General features: G+C 51.5%; 1 protein-coding gene across 2 annotated transcripts in view; it reads left to right on the top strand.

The window, feature by feature from the left end:
• Positions 1-404: 404 nt before the first annotated feature.
• LOC124057925 (paxillin-like) overlaps positions 405-16,420 on the top strand; it is a 16,208-nt gene continuing 192 nt past the window's right edge. Inside the window, exons 1-13 of one of the 2 annotated variants that reach the window (XM_046386619.1) lie at positions 405-605; positions 9,254-9,462; positions 9,550-9,635; positions 9,734-10,057; positions 10,451-10,565; positions 10,684-11,943; positions 12,915-13,181; positions 13,287-13,694; positions 13,822-13,983; positions 14,083-14,256; positions 14,360-14,441; positions 14,530-14,678; positions 14,776-16,420. The exon at positions 14,776-16,420 is cut by the window's right edge and continues 192 nt beyond it. In XM_046386619.1, coding sequence (XP_046242575.1) covers positions 446-605; positions 9,254-9,462; positions 9,550-9,635; positions 9,734-10,057; positions 10,451-10,565; positions 10,684-11,943; positions 12,915-13,181; positions 13,287-13,694; positions 13,822-13,983; positions 14,083-14,256; positions 14,360-14,441; positions 14,530-14,678; positions 14,776-15,042 — 3,663 coding nt within the window. In that variant the 5' untranslated portion in view covers positions 405-445 and the 3' untranslated portion in view covers positions 15,043-16,420. Of the gene's footprint in view, positions 606-9,253; positions 9,636-9,733; positions 10,058-10,450; positions 10,566-10,683; positions 11,944-12,914; positions 13,182-13,286; positions 13,695-13,821; positions 13,984-14,082; positions 14,257-14,359; positions 14,442-14,529; positions 14,679-14,775 lie in introns of both variants that reach the window. The other variant, XM_046386620.1, reaches the window with a different exon arrangement.

Genomic DNA, 16,420 nt, shown 5'->3' with positions numbered 1-16,420 from the left:
CTGCTAAGAAATTAAAAGCTTCCATATACACAAAATTTCCCTGTTGTGAAAATATCCTTTTCACCTTTTGTTGGAAATGCATTTTTATTCATTTACTTCAACTTGTACAATTATCTTCAAACAGAATGTAAGATATAAAATAAAAGTATTTTTGGAGGGGTAACAAGCAGTAAAAGGTATTAAAGGGTTTCTTCTGTTTTAATTGCTCTACTGTTGTGAAATGTGTCCGTATAGTTTCTGATTGTTATGTAAAACGAAGAGGTTCACAATGAACAGTCTTTTACAGTGATTTTCATCATAAGATTTTATGTTTCTTTCATATGGATGAAGAACCAGTTAGACACTCAGCTGTCTGTTGTGTGCAGCGTGCAGGTGCGGCCGGCGGCCGCTGGGTGTCGCTCGTCGTCGCCGCGCCTCAGCGGGAGCGCGCTGCGCTGGAGTACACATGCACACACTGGAGCGCGCTCCCGAGGACCCTCCGGACCAAACTTCCAGGGCAGCAGCAGCGGCGGCGGCGAAGTTCGCAGAGGAAAACTGCGTAAACGGCAGAGAAGCTCCCCAAAGTGACCCGGGCCGACGCCAGACAGCCGCCATGGACGACTTAGGTGAGTTATGAGGTCGTTTCTCGGACGCTTGTGTGTGTTTTTCCACAGCCGTCAGTGAGCAGCGGACAGCAGGGTGGAGGACGTAACGTTACCACCAGATTTTAAGTTGAAAAGCCGTTTGTGGGCCAGTTTGGTGACCGGGGAGGAGGGCTGGCGTCCGCCACTAGTGTTCCAGGACGGTGTGGCTGAGTGAATATGTGGCTCAGTCCGCATTCAACACACTTTGTTTTAGCTTAGGAGCGTCGCAGGAACTTAGCGGCTGGACATCGCTAGCTCCCACCTCCTCCTCCTCCACCACCTCCACCTCCTCCACCTCCCTTTAATGTCCCTGATATCCGCCATCCTGCTCCTTTAAGTGAAGACGTTTCGGTGGAATTCGTGCGGCGGAGGGAGGAGATATTTAGCTGACATCTTGACACCGAGCTTGAAGTTTTCCTGCTCCGCTTTGCCCCCCGGCTGCTCATTCCAGCTTTGAAGTGCTGGAGTCAACAGGCCTCCCCCCTTTGAGACCGCTCAGCCCGCTTTCAGGACCCCCACACCTCACCGCGGTCCTCACAGTCCGGGCTGTGGACATGTGGGTCAGGTCGGTGTGGGGAAACCCCTCAGCTCACCGCGGTCCTCACAGTCCGGGCTGTGGACATGTGGGTCAGGTCGGTGTGGGGAAACCCCTCAGCTCGCCGCGGTCCTCACAGTCCGGACTGTGGACATGTGGGTCAGGTCGCCGCGGCAGAGGAACCTCCTGATGTTCTGCTCTTCATCCATCACGACCCTCAGAACCAGGAGCGCAGCCGTCATTGTTCATCTGCTGTTTGTTCATCGCTTAGTCCATAAGATGTCAAACATTTAAAATAGTCATAAAATGATATTAAGGTGATATTAAGGTCTGGTTGTGTTGTTGGGATGTTCCTACAGCACAGCTACAAGCCTTTTATCAGCACGGTTAAAACCCCCACCAGCACTGATGGCAGAGATCAGCTCCATCAGCTCCATCTATTTCTTGTGCCTCACTGGCCCTCCACCTCTTCAGTTCTTTGGCCCTTGACCTTTGACTTGACCCTCTGAACTTCTAATTTTGTTGTTTTAGTTTTCAGCAGCTGCTCGCTTTGCTATATTTACTCTGCTAATTCAGTATGAACGTGTCTCAGAGCGGCAGGGCGGCGGGGCGGGTCAGCGGACAGGTTAAGTGGAGGGAGGACGGGCCACATTTTGGGTCTGGCTCGCTGTGAGGAAACCTCAGGGGCCCATGAGAAGCTGGAGCTGCCGGAGAGGGAGTCTGCGGGCTGGAGGAGGCGGGCGAGGCCGCTGCTCAGGAATGTCCAACATCACTTTGTTGTCAGGGTCCCAGGCCAAACACTCTCTGGGTCACGACGGAGGGCTGCCGGCTTCACCTGGTCCGCCTCAGACCCGAGACCTGGCAGAAGACGTCTTTGAGGGCGGTCCCAGATGGGAAAGTCAGATGACTTTAACACATCGTGTGGCAGACGCCTCCCAGTGACAAACTGCGTTCAATAAATACTTAATGACTGCGGTTTGCTGTGCGTCTGGTCTGCTAACAAGCCCCCCGTGGGTTTTTCTAGAGGCTCATTGATGACTGACGAGTCAACACGAAGCTGTTTGGAAACCTGATCAGACCCAGTGTGTATTGATCTGCCCACTCGAGGAATGGGATCCCTCAGCGTGCTGTGAGCCTCTTCTGGTCTGTTTCCAGAGGATTCCTCTGATTGGTCCTTTGCAGCTCGGATGGGGGCGCGGCCGGTCCACGGAGACGAGTCCTCACCCAGATGTGGACACCGTGAGGGGGACGTGAAGCCGAGCTCTGTGAATTCCTCAGCACTGTGTGAGATTCAGGCAGTCTGACCTCACTGGGCTGTCGAAGCCCTGCTCCATGTCTGCAGGTTAAGGCTGGATTAGTGCAGACGTGCAGCACGCTGAAGGGCGAGAATAAGAGCCAGTGAATTCCCAATAAACCGACTGTTCACAGGTTATCAGTGAATGAATCCTGAAACCCTAAAAGCCTGCGTTGACTGTGTGGAAGCTTGATTTCATATTTGTAATGTGCATTAAGACACGACATAAACTCACATTTAACTTCTGTTTTTTAGTCCTGCAGAGGAAATGCAGAAGTGGTCATAGTGTTGTATGCATTAGTGTGGTCAAAGTTAAGTTTTATTCACTGTGAGCTGAGCAAGTGAAACACTGAAGAGGAACTAAAGCCACGATGAACCGAGAAATGTCTTTTTAACCCTTTAACCCATGAGTCAGTCTTTAGCTTGGTCCTGGGCCGCCTGCTGCAGGTCGTGTCCCTGCTCCGGTATCGGGGTTGATGAAGGGCGGTGGAGCAGGTGGAGTCCTCTGGGACTGAATGGAGGCCAGGATCCACCTCTGAATGACCTGTGCCTGTCCTGGTTCACTCTGAAATGTCGTCCGTACCGTCAGCTCGGCTCTGACGGTACGAATGGTGGACCTTGAGCAGTAGGATCTGGCTGTGGTTGGAGCCGCACGGTCTTAAATGTTTACAGCGTTTACACAACATACCAAAAGATCTTAGAAAGTCTTCAGTGGTTTCTGTGTCCCAGCGTGTCGGCTGCTCGGAGTTAGTGTTACCAGACTAGCTATCATCACCCCATGAGGGCTGCGAGGTTAGCGCATACCAGCCCCAACCAGCGGGCCGAAGCTCCCGACTGTAAATCAGCCTCGTTCCCGAGCTCCACACCCATCCTGTTCAGGGTCTGAGGAAGCTGCATGGCTGACCTCATCGCTCAGGCAACAACCCCTGCCCCACATCCTGAGGAAACACAGGAGGAGCACAATGAGCAGAGTCAGAGCCGGAGGCCAGCAAACATGGTGGCCTTCAGTCTGCAGCAGCCTTTTCACTCTGAAATGCTGCTGCAGCTTCGTCCTCTTCCTCTCGCCAGCCTGTTTTCCTGACAGGTCTGGGTCACGTGGGACGAGTCTGCTGGTCTGTCTTTACTCGGGTCGGAGACACCTCAGAGCAAAGCGTCATGTCTGTAAGCATGACAGGAAATCTCACTTCTGTTTTCTAAAACTCTTTAATTATCATACTGTAAACCGTTTCCTGTTGTGTCAGCTCAGTGTCTTATTGCTAATGAGTGCTGAACTAAAGAAGAAGAACAGAAGCTGGCCTCAAAGTCTTTCCGATCCATCCATCTGCAGGTGATTGATCAGCAACTATCAAACATTTCATCCTCAAATGTGAGACTCTGCTGATCGCTTGAACATTTAGTCCATGAAATGGTGACAAAGAGTCTCCCAGAGCCGAAAGTGACGTCTTCAACCGGCAGACTCTTCACTTGCTGTCAGAAATGACAAAGAAAAGCAGCAGATTCTGACATTTAAGAAGTTGGAACCAGCAAATGTTTGATCGAAGCGATTAATCAATTATCAGAACAGTCGGTGATTAATCAACTGACTGATAGTAGTAGTAGTTTGGCTTCTTTTTGTCAAATAAAATGACTCATTCTTCAGAATAAGGTATCTCAAGTGTCAGAGATGATCAACAGATTAATCGGTTGGTTTCATAACTGATGAAGAGATGGCAGGTTTCACATGAAGTCCAGCACGAGTCCAGAACCCGGATTTGTGGCTCCATCAGTGAGAGACAAACTGAGACACATCGTGTTCTTGTTTCTCAGCTGAACTCCTTCTTCTTCTTTTTCTTCTTCTTCTTCTTCCTCTTCTTCTACACTTTGACATCACAATAATAAATCAAACCAGACTTCAGCTTCTGATGGTGAGGTGGAGCCGAGCTAACTGGCTAACTGTTAGCCACAGGCTGTCAGCTCTCTGCAACTCCAGCCGGCGACCATAGAATCAAACCGGTTCAAGCTCAAACACTTGAACACCAGACAAAACCAGAACCAGACCCCAAACTCGAGAATCATTTAAGTCAGCGTTTGATTGGATGACTTTTTTAAATATGTGAGCTTCAGGGGGGTTTGATGGATCTTTTCTGCCAGCAAAATGAAGAAAGTAATGAGCAGCTGGTCGTGTTGGTCACCGACTGGAGGACCACGTCTGTCCTGTCCACGGCTGTGGGGACGACCCCGCCTTTCTGTCAGGCCCTTCCTCACCCAGTTTCAGTCCTCGGTGACTGTGTGTTACGTCAGCTATCTGATTTACTGCTCAGTGGTGCTTTTATTTTGGAGTGATGTTCTCTCCAGGGTTGAGTTTATTTTGAAGTGTTTGCGCTTCTGCTCGTCTGCGTTGTGCTGTGGTTGGTTTTTCTCTCGGTGCATCGATTGATCAGTTTGCTGTTGGTTTCTCACCCAGCCTCCCCCTGTCTGTCTCTCTGGTATCTCCCCCCTCTCCCCTGCCCCTGCCCGTCTTGTTTGATATAAATATCGTGCCGGCTCGGCCTGGTGGGGTAGGGTTTCGGTGTGGGTCTATAAACAGGTGAGCTGAGGCCCATGGCCGCTGGCCGTGTGTTAACGGGACAGATTCCCCGCCCGCCCGGCCGCCCGCCTGCAGTGAAAACACTGACATGTCCCTCGTCCTGGAATCCCAGGCATGCAGTAGTTAGTGGATTGGCTCCTGTAATTGTCAGCGCATTATTTTCATTTTCTGGACTGACAGATCTGTACTGGAGCAGGACATTCCTGGTCCTGCGGCCCTGGAGGAATGTCCTGCTCGAGTAGGTTTTGTCATGGAGTTTTGGTCCCGGCTGAGACAGGTTGGATGTTAAAGGATGTTTCAGTGTGCACAGATTGGCGGACGGGCAGGAATGCGTGGTATTCCCGTCCACCTTGGCTCCCGTCTGATAAACAGAGCGGGCAGGACTGGACTCGTAGCCACAGGAATGTGTACAGTATCCACACAGCGCGACACAGTGAGCCACTGTCGAAGCTCATCTGCATGTTGTTCGACTGAGCCGGAGGAATTCGTCTTGAGTTATTAGTCATTTTCTTTGTGATGACAGCTTTATTCCTCCAGACCTTACACAATGGACCATTGAGTCAGGACGCTGTTGGAGCAGAATTGGACTTTGTCCTGCCCCCCCCCTCGTCGGGAATGGAAAAGATTAGCCTGTTACTTGGCTCACACTTCATGTTTGCACTCTAAATGCTTCTAACTCTTCACTGAAGGCTTGTTGACCCTCCTCAGTGGTGCCCCCTTCAGGGAAATGAGGGAAGCACCTTTGGACTTTTTGTCCTGTTGTGATGTGCAGTAAGGTGTGTGTGTGTGTGTGTGTGTGTGTGTGTGTGAGCTGTAGATTTTGGACTTGGTCATCATACTTTTCTAAATTTAACCAGGTGTGACTGTGTTAAAGGTCTTTCATCCTGATTCAGATCCTGGTTCACCCCCCTGTGTGATGTCTGCTGCTTAGTTTATCTTCTAAACCTTATTGTTTAACTCTTCAAATCACTTTTTTTAGTCCCAAACAAACAGATATTCACTTTCATATCCCTTCAGACAAAGAAGATCTTTGTGAAAAAGTGGTGGTGAAATCCCATCACTCTTTTTAAATCTAATTTTAAAAAATAAGCCAGAGTCCAGTTTCTCAGTGCTTAGAAGCAGTGGGTCCAGAAACAAAAACGTGTCTCAGCACAGTTTTTGAGGTCTCGTGGTGTCGTGCGACCCTGCTGTTCATTCAGGTGTCGCGTTGGCTAAAAAGTCAAATGCTTGTTTCCGGTACACACAAAAATGTGCCCAGATCGGTTTGAAACATGCTGGCGTGCTGCAGCAGATGTTCCCGTTTGACTTAATGTGTGTGTAAATAGGCGTGTTGTGTGTGTGTTGTGTGTGTGTGTTCGTGGGCCTGTGATGTGGACTGTCAGCAGGTGGTGGGTGGGGTCTAATGGTTGCCGTGGTTACAGAAGTAACTCGTGGGCTTCGTTCTGTCGAGGCCACAGAGATCTTTCTAGGAACACATCACCATAATTAGTAAGTCCTGAGACCTGCTACCCGGGAAATGTGGCTCTGAATCCCACGCTGTGCTGAAACCCGCCGCGGGGTTTTCCTCTTTGTTTTATGAGTGACAAAGTCGACTCCAGTGAGACCTTGTTTAGCGTGTCAGCACCAGGTGCAGATTATTTTGAGCTGCTCGAGATATTTCAGCACATTTGCACAGACATGGGCTTACCGCTTTAAATAGGCCCGAGCTCCCGCGGGGTTTGTGTCAAACTTCATGACCTGAACGTTTAGCTTCTGGGAAGGAAGTGCGGTTGCAGAATGCAGTGCGAGTTCACAGCTTGTTCAACGTTCACACTGAAAGTCACACACTCAGTTGTTTGTCTGGTTGTAATTTAAAGCTCCAGTGTGTGGGATTCATCAGCACAAACAGTTTAGAGTAGTTGAAGAGTTTCCATGAATTGAATTGTTGTGTGTTTATTCCCTCAAAAAAATGAGTCTTTCATGGTCCCACATGTTTGTACGGTAGCCCAGAATGGACAAACCAAACACTGGCTCTGCTGTCTGCCTTTCATGTTTCATGACAAATTGTTCCAAACCACTGACTGTAAGGATGGACAACATCAGAGCTCCCTTCAAAGTGAAGCCAAAACATCTGCATCGCCCCCTGCTGGCTGGCTGCAGTACAGCTCATAAGCTCCTCCCCCTCCATGTTAGCAGATGGGACATGAGTCAAACTCAAAGCTCAAAGTACATGTGAAATAAATGTTTCATTTCATTTTAGTTACTTCTCACCATGCTGATGTTTGCTCAAGTGTTCATTTTACTGATCAGTCTGGATTTAATTAGTTATTTGATGCTATAAAAAGGGGCTGAAACATCTTGATTGACAGCTGAGTGCTGCTCCTGATTGGCTCAGACGAGTGTGTTGGGTAGGAAGTTGATGCTGCGGCTCCACCGTTCAGGTGTTCGGTCTGCAGCCACAGCACTGAGACTGAACCCTCCTCACCGGACCCTGAACGCAGCAGCAGCAGCAGTGTGATGTGTGTGCAGTCGCCGCCCTGTAGGCCACAGTCACTGGGACATGTGGATGTGAGGCTGTCAGACCACTCCTCCCGACAGGCCGTCAGCATGCTGTCAGTGCCTGCTGCTCACACTATCTTTGTCTGTACTGCTGTCGCCTTCACGCACGCACACACAGACACACACAGACACACACAGCAGGACGTTACAGCGACAGCAGGTGGGATAATAACGTGAGTACAGACCCTGGATCTGTCTCACAGGTCAGATCTCTGTATTTGTGGATTTCTGCTTCTTTTAAGCTTGATTGTGGATGTTGTGGATGTATTTTCACCAACAAAAGGAGGCCTTCAGAGTTTCACTGGTGAGCGAAGTCTGTATGCATTCAGAACCTCATCTTAGGCCTTTTCTGAACAGTTTTGCTGTTGACTCTCAGTGGGATCATCAGTGGACTCTTTGAAGTGGGTTCAGGTGTGCTTATGAGTGATCCATCGTTACTTTAGCTCATATCCCACTACTGTTTCTGAAAAAAAGATAAAAAAGAAGAAAGATTTCATTTATTTGCAGATGTTTTAATGAAATAACTTGTAGTGAGATACAGGAAATAACAGTTTTCATACTCAAACAGGTTTTTCTTGCTGAGCTGACTGAGCTTCTGGTGGGTTTTGGGGCCTCCTCTGCTGTTAGAAAGCCGACTGTAACCGCCGTGGGCCCCTGTAGTGTAACAGTAAGCAGGCGGTGATTGCGGTCTATTCTGGTCGGTGAGGATGGATGGATTGTGTGATGTAAGAGTCTATTTTGTTCCTGCGCTCCACTCCGCAGGCTGAACGAGTCCCCGATCAGGCCTGGAACACTTTGTGTCGCTGCTTTGTTCCCGTCAGTCCGTCTTCTCGCTCTCTCACAGGCCTCATGCAGGCTTTTTACTTCTAACTGCTCTGTTTCTAAGGTTGGGAATATGCTGCACTTGCATTCCAACATACGTGTTGAAAAGTGTGTGTCTCACGACAGCAATCTGGTGTTGAATGGCTGTGGCTGATACTACAGAGTGATGCTGTTCTTGTTGTCTTCACGAGCTGAACGCGTCTGCAGAAGACGAATCAAAGGCTAATCAAAGACATTGATAAGCCTGAGAGGCTGACTGACAGCTCGGGCTCGCAGTCTGTGAGGTCTCATTGTCAGCAGGGTTGTATTTATAGTGCAGACTGATGGCAGAAGCACGTTGGGGATTTTGGAGGGATGTTTGGGTGGAGGTATGAAGTTGGGCTCGGTGATGTCCTGTGCTGTGCTGCCGGTCTCACGTCACTGACGAGAAAGCTTTTTCTGGACTGAGAGCCCGGCGGGCTGCCATTATCTGTTTACAGCCTGACACTGTGGCCAGGAGTCGCCTCAGAGCTCCCAACAGTCCCAGGAAAGAATTCACTGGTCTCCATACCAACTCACCCGGGACCCCCCCAGTTCATGTTGTGTCCATGTTTGTCGTGGCTTTTTACAACCCAGTCCAGTGAGGCGTAGAAGGCCAGACTTCAAAGATTCAGAACTAAAAGAAGTATTTGGAGCTGTGGGATTTTTAAATGGATTCAGTAGAAGTTTTAAAATGAATTTTGTTTGAGAAAATCCATGACAGGAACTGGGAGACGTTCTGAACTGTGGGTGTGTTGGCCTGGATCGACCTTCCAGCACTTCAGGCTCCCGTGTCCTGTGGTGACACGAGGAACACGCTGCTGTAACGTGCAGTAACACTTTATCAAATCCTGCAGACGCATTGCTGGCAGACCTGGAATCCACTACGTGCCACATCTCAAAGCGACCCGTGTTCCTGTCTGACGAGACCCCCTACTCCATCCCCACCGGAGGACACTCCTACCAGGATGTGTCGGCTCCACCTCCGGTCCCTCCTCCACCCTCAGCCGAGGCTCTGAACGGCTCCCTGGTCGATCAGCTGGACTCCCACCACTCCTCCCAGCAGGTACGTCTCTGTGATGTCGCTGTGAATGACTCGGAAAACATGTCCAGGTGGATGTCACATTTCCGGTTTTCTCACGCTGATGTGCAGTCGTTAGGTTCAGCCCAGAAGAGCTCGTGGTCCAGGGACAGCAGCAGCTCCCCGTTGTCTCACATCGAAGAGGACCACGTCTACAGGTATCCCGCCTCAGCGTCTGCCGTGTGTGTGTGTCACCTGTCGCTTTGTGGTGCCTGTGGTTGCTGTTAGCAGCTGTCTCTTTCCGTCTCCTCCGCAGTTTTCCGAACAAACAGAAGTCCTCAGACTCGTCCACAGCAGCCATGACCTCCGCCTTGGGCAGCAACCTGTCGGAGCTCGACAGGCTGCTGCTGGAGCTCAACGCGGTGCAGCAGAGTTCGCCTTCGTTCCCCACTACAGAAGAGGCGCCTCCACCCTTACCATCCTGCAGCATCACCCACTACGAGAACGGCGGCTGCCCCGACATCACGGTGAGCCCGCCCCTTCAGGACAAACCCAAGAGGAACGGGACGAGGCCCGATGAGGCCCGACCCACCGTGGAGAGTCTGCTGGACGAGCTGGAGGGCTCAGTGCCGTCACCCAGGTACTTCACAGAGAGCCACTGCGAGGCCTCTTTTCCCTCTGCGAGGCAAAAGACGACTGAATCTGTCTATCGTTTCTACCAGCACAGGGAGCCTTTTAGCTGTTAGCTGTCAGTTAGCCTCTTAGCTGTCGGTCTGATTGCAAGTTTTAATAGAACATGTTAGGTAATGCAGCACCTGTATTATGTACAGGTATATGTATTGACTCCTTTATTGGGGTTAGGCAACAGAATATACATGCTGTATATGTCCAAGTTCAGTGTAGGACTGTCCTCGTGTGCTGTAGGACTGTCATGTCCATTCTATACATACACAACATATATGTACAAGAGTTCTGCTCTTTGTAGGATTTTATTGTTTGCCTGTACTTATAATTCAGAATTTGTACTTTCCAGCCCTCCGGCTCACCACAGCGATTTGGACACTCCGTCTCAGCAGCAAGCCAGAATGTCCGCTTCCTGTGCTACGAGAGAGCTCGACGAGCTGATGGCCTCTTTGTCGGACTTCAAGGTACCACCGAGCGTCAGGGGAATCTGAAGGCTTCACTTTGTCAGCTGAACACGAGCTTCTCCTGTCATGTTCCTCACGATTTCTCTGTCCTCTTCCTCTGTGCTTCTCTGTCCTGTAGCCCAGTTCTTTGGGCTCTCTGCTGGACCCAGCAGGAGCCTCCTCCAGCTCTCCTCATCCTCCGGTCTCTTCCTCCGTCACCCCGGTGGCTTCTCCTTTCCTTCCTCTGTCCCACCCGTCTGCCTGTGCTTCTCCTCCTCTCCTCTCTTTGCCTGCTGGTCTCGAGCTGCACATAGACGAGGATGGAGGAGACGGCGGCGTGTCGACGCCCCATCTGAACCACCTCCCTCCTCATAGTCCCCTGTCGTCCCTTTCTGCAGCCAGTGACCCAGACCTGGACTCTGTTGTAGACGTGTCAGCTGCCATGCTGTCATCCCAACACAAGACTCTGCTAGTCCTCTCTCAGTCTGCTTCCTCCAATTCCAACCTGATGAGAAATAGCCCAAGTCCTTCATATACCACCACCACGCCCTCCCTTACCTCAGTTAACACGGTCCTGGACCACAAGTCCTCCAAGTCCCCCAGTCCATCTGTAGAACGAGTCTCACCCTCAAATGCTGTCAGTAAATTCTCTTGTTCTCCTGAGACTGTGAGCAAAGGCTCTGCTTCTTTTCATGACCTCAATTTGAATTTGTCCAGTCCTCCACCTCCTTCCATAAACTTGATGACTCTGTCACCTCTCCCTGTTGCTCCATCTGCATCTCATCCTGCTGCACATGCGTCCTCAAAGACATCCTCACCGTCTCCGGTCTCCCCGGTGATGGTTCCTCCGCTGCTGGCCTTTCCCAGTCCTGGCAGACAGCTGCCAGAGTCGGGACCCTCCGCCCTGAGAGCCAGCCCCCTCCCCATGGCGGAGCCGTCCCTGGACGAGGCCCTGGACAAGCTGTTAGCAATGAGTTTTGCACAGAATCACACTGAGGAGCCCCAGCTGAAGATGGAGGCGCGCTGTCTCGGCAGGGGACTGCAGGAGGTGCAGGAGGAGCTCATCCTGCCCGCGGACAGAAACAGCGTGCAGCCTGACATGTTCGCCAGCACCACCAACACCATCACGGATGAATCGGTGGACGGAGGCACCGATGGGAACGGGGATCTGGACTGGGCAGACGAGGAGCTGTCCATGTCCTTCCACGACGGGCTGGACGGCACCATGACGCCCTACACCGAGCGCCCGTACACGGACGGCAGCATGACCCCGCTGACGGAGGCCAGCTGGATGGATGAGTCCATGACCCCGTCCTCATGTCCCGGGACCCCTGATGCTGCCCTGGACCTGCCTCTGCTGCAGACCCCCAATATGGACCGAGTGTCTGCATCTGGACACGTACGCATCTCCGCTGCTGCCTGAGCTGAGACGAGCATCTGATGTCCCGGCTGCTCGTGTGTGTGTGTGTGCGTGTGTGCGTGCGTGCGAAAAGCTTCTCACACACCGTCTTAATGCAGACATCATCAGACATCATTCCTGATGCCTGAACTCATCGACCAATCACGAGTCCCGGAGTGTTTAACAGCTGTACTAACCCGGTGTGGTCTGGTTCACATTCAGGTCTTCGTGAAGACAGGCAGTTTCCTGATGTGCTCGACGTTACACAAGTCAGCTGCTGTTGGATGTTGGCAGCTTGTGCAGTAAAAAATCAGTTTAGCTGCAGACACGTTTCAGGGTTAATAAATTTCATGGCGTCGCTGCAAAGACTGGATCAGACCTGATCCAGTGTTTCTGATGCTGGTGTCTGAACATCCTTCAGATTTGTCTCGGTTAAGACTCACAGACCAGATCCACTGACTACAGATTAATGATAAACTCTGATAGTCCACTGATGGTTTCGGTGTTTTCATTGAGCAGATGTTGGCAGATGTTCACCTTCTTTCAGCTCCTCCGACTTGAAAGTTTGCTGTTTTTCTGTGTTGTCGTATTAATTAAGATGAATCTGTTTTGGTCAGCTAAAGCTCTGTGTGTTCTGAAGTTGTGAGGGACATTTACTGGTCTACGTCTTACTGTCAGGAGGAGAGAGGAGATGACGAGCTTCACTGTTAGACTGGACAGAAAAAAATCTGAATCAGGTTTGAGGGAGTTAAACTTAATCAGACTTCGACCTGAGATCTTTGACGCTTGCCAAACCAGTAACTCACTGCTCGTTGGCACCAGCATGTGGACCGGAGTCCTGCAGACCCGGTTCGGACCCTAACGCCTGACGTGTGGCATGCGAGTGTGTGAGTGATGTAACATCCTGCTGCCCCGAGCTCCACGCTAACTGTTCGCCGTGGACGTGACGAGACGCTCACACTCCCCCTCAGATCAAATCCGTCATCAGACGCACTAAGGAGACCTCCAACGTGCACCCCATGTACCGAGACGGCCACCAGCGCAGGAAGATGGGGCCCGTCATCGTGAACAAGAACAGCTCTCAGGACCGCCTCATCGAGGAGCTTCAGGGGAAGTTTGGGATCGGCCGCTCGGATCGGCGGAGGAAACAGTCAGACGATTGGCTCACAGAGGGCGTCATCGTCATGTCCAAACCGCAGCGTCTCCGTAGCGACGGGGCTGCCGCTGAGGTCGACAAGGTTGGCTTCGGTGTGCTTCACTGATCTGATTTTTGGCACTGAATTAAGTTTTCTACGTGTTTCCTGTGTGCTGCCTCCTGTTTCTGTTCTTCTCTCCTCCCTCAGATCATCCTCACCCCCGAGTCTCCTGTCCCTGTGAGGAAGGTGCTCCCACCGCCCTCCCCCCCCGCCCCTCGTCGCCCCCCTGTCATAGAAGAGCCTAAGCGGCTGATCCCAGTCCAGCAGCCCCCCGTCCCTGTGCCACCACCTCCTCCTCCACCCCCTCCCTCTCCCCCTCCACAACCTGCCCACGTCAAGGAGCCGACTCCTGCTGCACCGCGGCACGTTAGAGAGCCCTCACCTCCTCCAGCCCCGACTCAGGAACCTCCTGCCCCCAAACCAGAGCCCCCTCCTCCCGTTCTTAAAGCCCCTACCCGGCCTCCACCAGTGGAGCCAGTCACACCAGTAGCACCCAAAGTCCTGGTGTCTGTAGGCTGCCAGACAGAATACGATCCAGTCTTCCCTCCGGTGCAGGCAGGAACTCGTCTCTTCTCCCTTCTGCTTTTCCACACTTTGACCAAGACTTTTGTGTTCTCAGTTTCCTTCTTGTGTTTCTGTGTCTGTCAGCCCTCAACACCTTCTCATGATTTAACCCTTTCAGATCATGGCTCAGGGGAAGGGCGGAGTTCCCGGTGGGCCGCCGACGCAGGTCAACAAGCTGGACAACATGCTCGGCAGCCTGCAGTCCGACCTCAACAAGCTGGGCGTGCAGACGGTCGCTAAAGGAGTCTGCGGGGCCTGCTGCAAGCCAATAGTGGGCCAGGTGAGACACACATCATGTTGCCTTACAGTGAAACAGGCAGCAGAAAGGCCTCCTCTGCTGTTTGTTTTTACACGCCTTTCTGTGTGTGTGTGTGCGCAGGTGGTGACCGCGATGGGCCGCACGTGGCACCCCGAACACTTCGTGTGCACACACTGTCAGGAGGAGATCGGCTCCAGGAACTTCTTCGAGCGCGAAGGGCAGCCGTACTGCGAGAAGGATTACCACCACCTGTTCTCGCCGCGCTGCTTCTACTGCAACGGGCCCATCCTGGACGTGAGTCGCTGCTGCTCCTCACCCTCGTGTGTGTGCGATGTTACAGCCAGCCTGCAGTTAACGGTGTGTGTGTGTGTGTGTGTGTGTGTGTGTGTGTGTGCAGAAAGTGGTGACGGCGCTGGACAGGACTTGGCATCCTGAACACTTCTTCTGCGCTCAGTGTGGATCCTTCTTTGGCCCAGAGGGTATTCCGCCGTCGCTTTGTATTCCGTGTGCCGTTGGTCCTCACGGCCGTGCCGACTTTGTGTTCACTGATCTGTTTTTCCTGTCAAGGTTTCCATGAAAAGGACGGAAAGGCTTACTGCAGGAAGGATTACTTCGACATGTTCGCCCCGAAGTGCGGCGGCTGTGCCCGAGCCATCCTGGAGAACTACATCTCGGCGCTGAGCAGCCTCTGGCATCCGGAGTGTTTTGTTTGCAGGGTTCGTAGCTGAGTTTGCTGTCAGTGTTGTGAATTTGTCACAGGTTGTAATGAGGATGACAGCAGCACGTTCCTCTGCCCTGTCTCTCGCCTTGCAGGAGTGCTTCACCCCCTTTGTGCACGGGAGTTTCTTTGAGCACGACGGCCAGCCCTACTGTGAAGTTCACTACCACGAGCGCCGGGGCTCCCTGTGCTCCGGCTGTCAGAAGCCCATCACTGGACGCTGCATCACGGCCATGTCCAAGAAGTTCCACCCGGAGCACTTTGTGTGCGCCTTCTGCCTGAAGCAGCTCAACAAAGGCACCTTTAAAGAACAGAACGACAAGCCCTACTGCCACGGCTGCTTCGTCAAGCTGTTCAGTTAGACAGTCGGGGCTCAGCACAGGTAGGGTGGGGGATGGGATTAACTGTGTTCCTATCAGAGAAGGTTGTGTGTATTCTCATGACATTGGGTGGATTCTGTATGTGCATGTTGTCTCTGCCAGACTAAAATAACTTCCCGTCCCGGTTCTCAGACTGTCAGCCGTGCAGTTTGAGTGTGAAAACACGGACTTCACAAAGACGCACTGATGTGCTGAAGGTTTTGGTTTCAGTCTTCTGAAGTGTGTGTCAAAGAGCTGTAATCTCACACAACTCAAATCTCTGTAGTGCCTTTGGTTGAACCCAAACATCCGGACTTCACCACATTTCATCCAGCCCACGTGTGGACTCGGCTGCAGACTTCACTGATGTGATTACCCACGATTCACTGCGCGTTTTTCCACCTGCTAAAACATTTACTGTTTTGACATGATGATGCTGAGGTGGGCTGCAGCAGCACCCACAGTCCAGCTCAGCCAGAAGTGACGTGATGACAGTGAACTCGTCACAGCGCTGAAGTCCGCCGAGGGGGGGCGTTTGGGTTCAGCCGTGATCTCAGTCCGTGGGGGTGAAACGTTAGTGAACACTGTAGAAATCCGTGAAATACTCTGCGTGGTTGACGTTGTTGCTCACTGGTTGAGCGTTTCCTGTTTAGAAACCATAAAACTCTTCAAACTTCAGCAGGGAGCAGGTGACCTGTTGGTTTTTTAAAAATTCAGTATAAACTTTTTACAGCAGAAGAGCGTGAAAGGCTTTAGATACCCGTGATGTCACTGTAGCTTTAACTGGAAGTGGACTGTTTTGTATGTATGAAGACTTTTAGAGTTGACTCGGTCAGTTTTACAGAATCCGAAACTCAAACGCACCAGTTTTCTTCAGCTGAACTCAGACATGATGGGATGAAGGATTTCAGTTTGTAGCTGCAGTATTCGCTCAGTGCCAAGTCAGCCTTCGTGTTTTCACTGGGAGTGCACGCTACCCTCACTGTTTCTGAGTCCACCTGAGAAGTATTGTGTAAATATCCAGTGCAGCTATGTGTTCGTGCAGCGCTCGGCGTGTCCATGCGTTCAATAACCACTCGTTCAAAGCGGAGGGGCGGCTCGTCGCGTCTTTACTGTATCGAGAAGCGAATGAATGTTCACTGTTTTGAAAGAAGAGAGCAGATATTTTGCTGTGATATTCCAATAACTCTATGCAACTGTTTATTAACATCTTATTTCAGCATCAGCATGCGTTCGCTAACAGGCCGACAGCTCTGTTCTCCCGTCCGTCAGAGGACTCGGCGTCTACTGTAGAACCACCAGGTCGGCTTCTTCACGCAGCACATTTATGTCGGCCTTTCGTCTCGTTCAGGGAATTCTAGAGCCTTAAAACTTTTCTGAC

Source organism: Scatophagus argus, chromosome 4 (genome assembly GCF_020382885.2).
Source record: "Scatophagus argus isolate fScaArg1 chromosome 4, fScaArg1.pri, whole genome shotgun sequence".
NCBI lineage: Eukaryota > Metazoa > Chordata > Actinopteri > Scatophagidae > Scatophagus > Scatophagus argus.
This window is presented reverse-complemented; position numbering and strand designations above follow the sequence as displayed.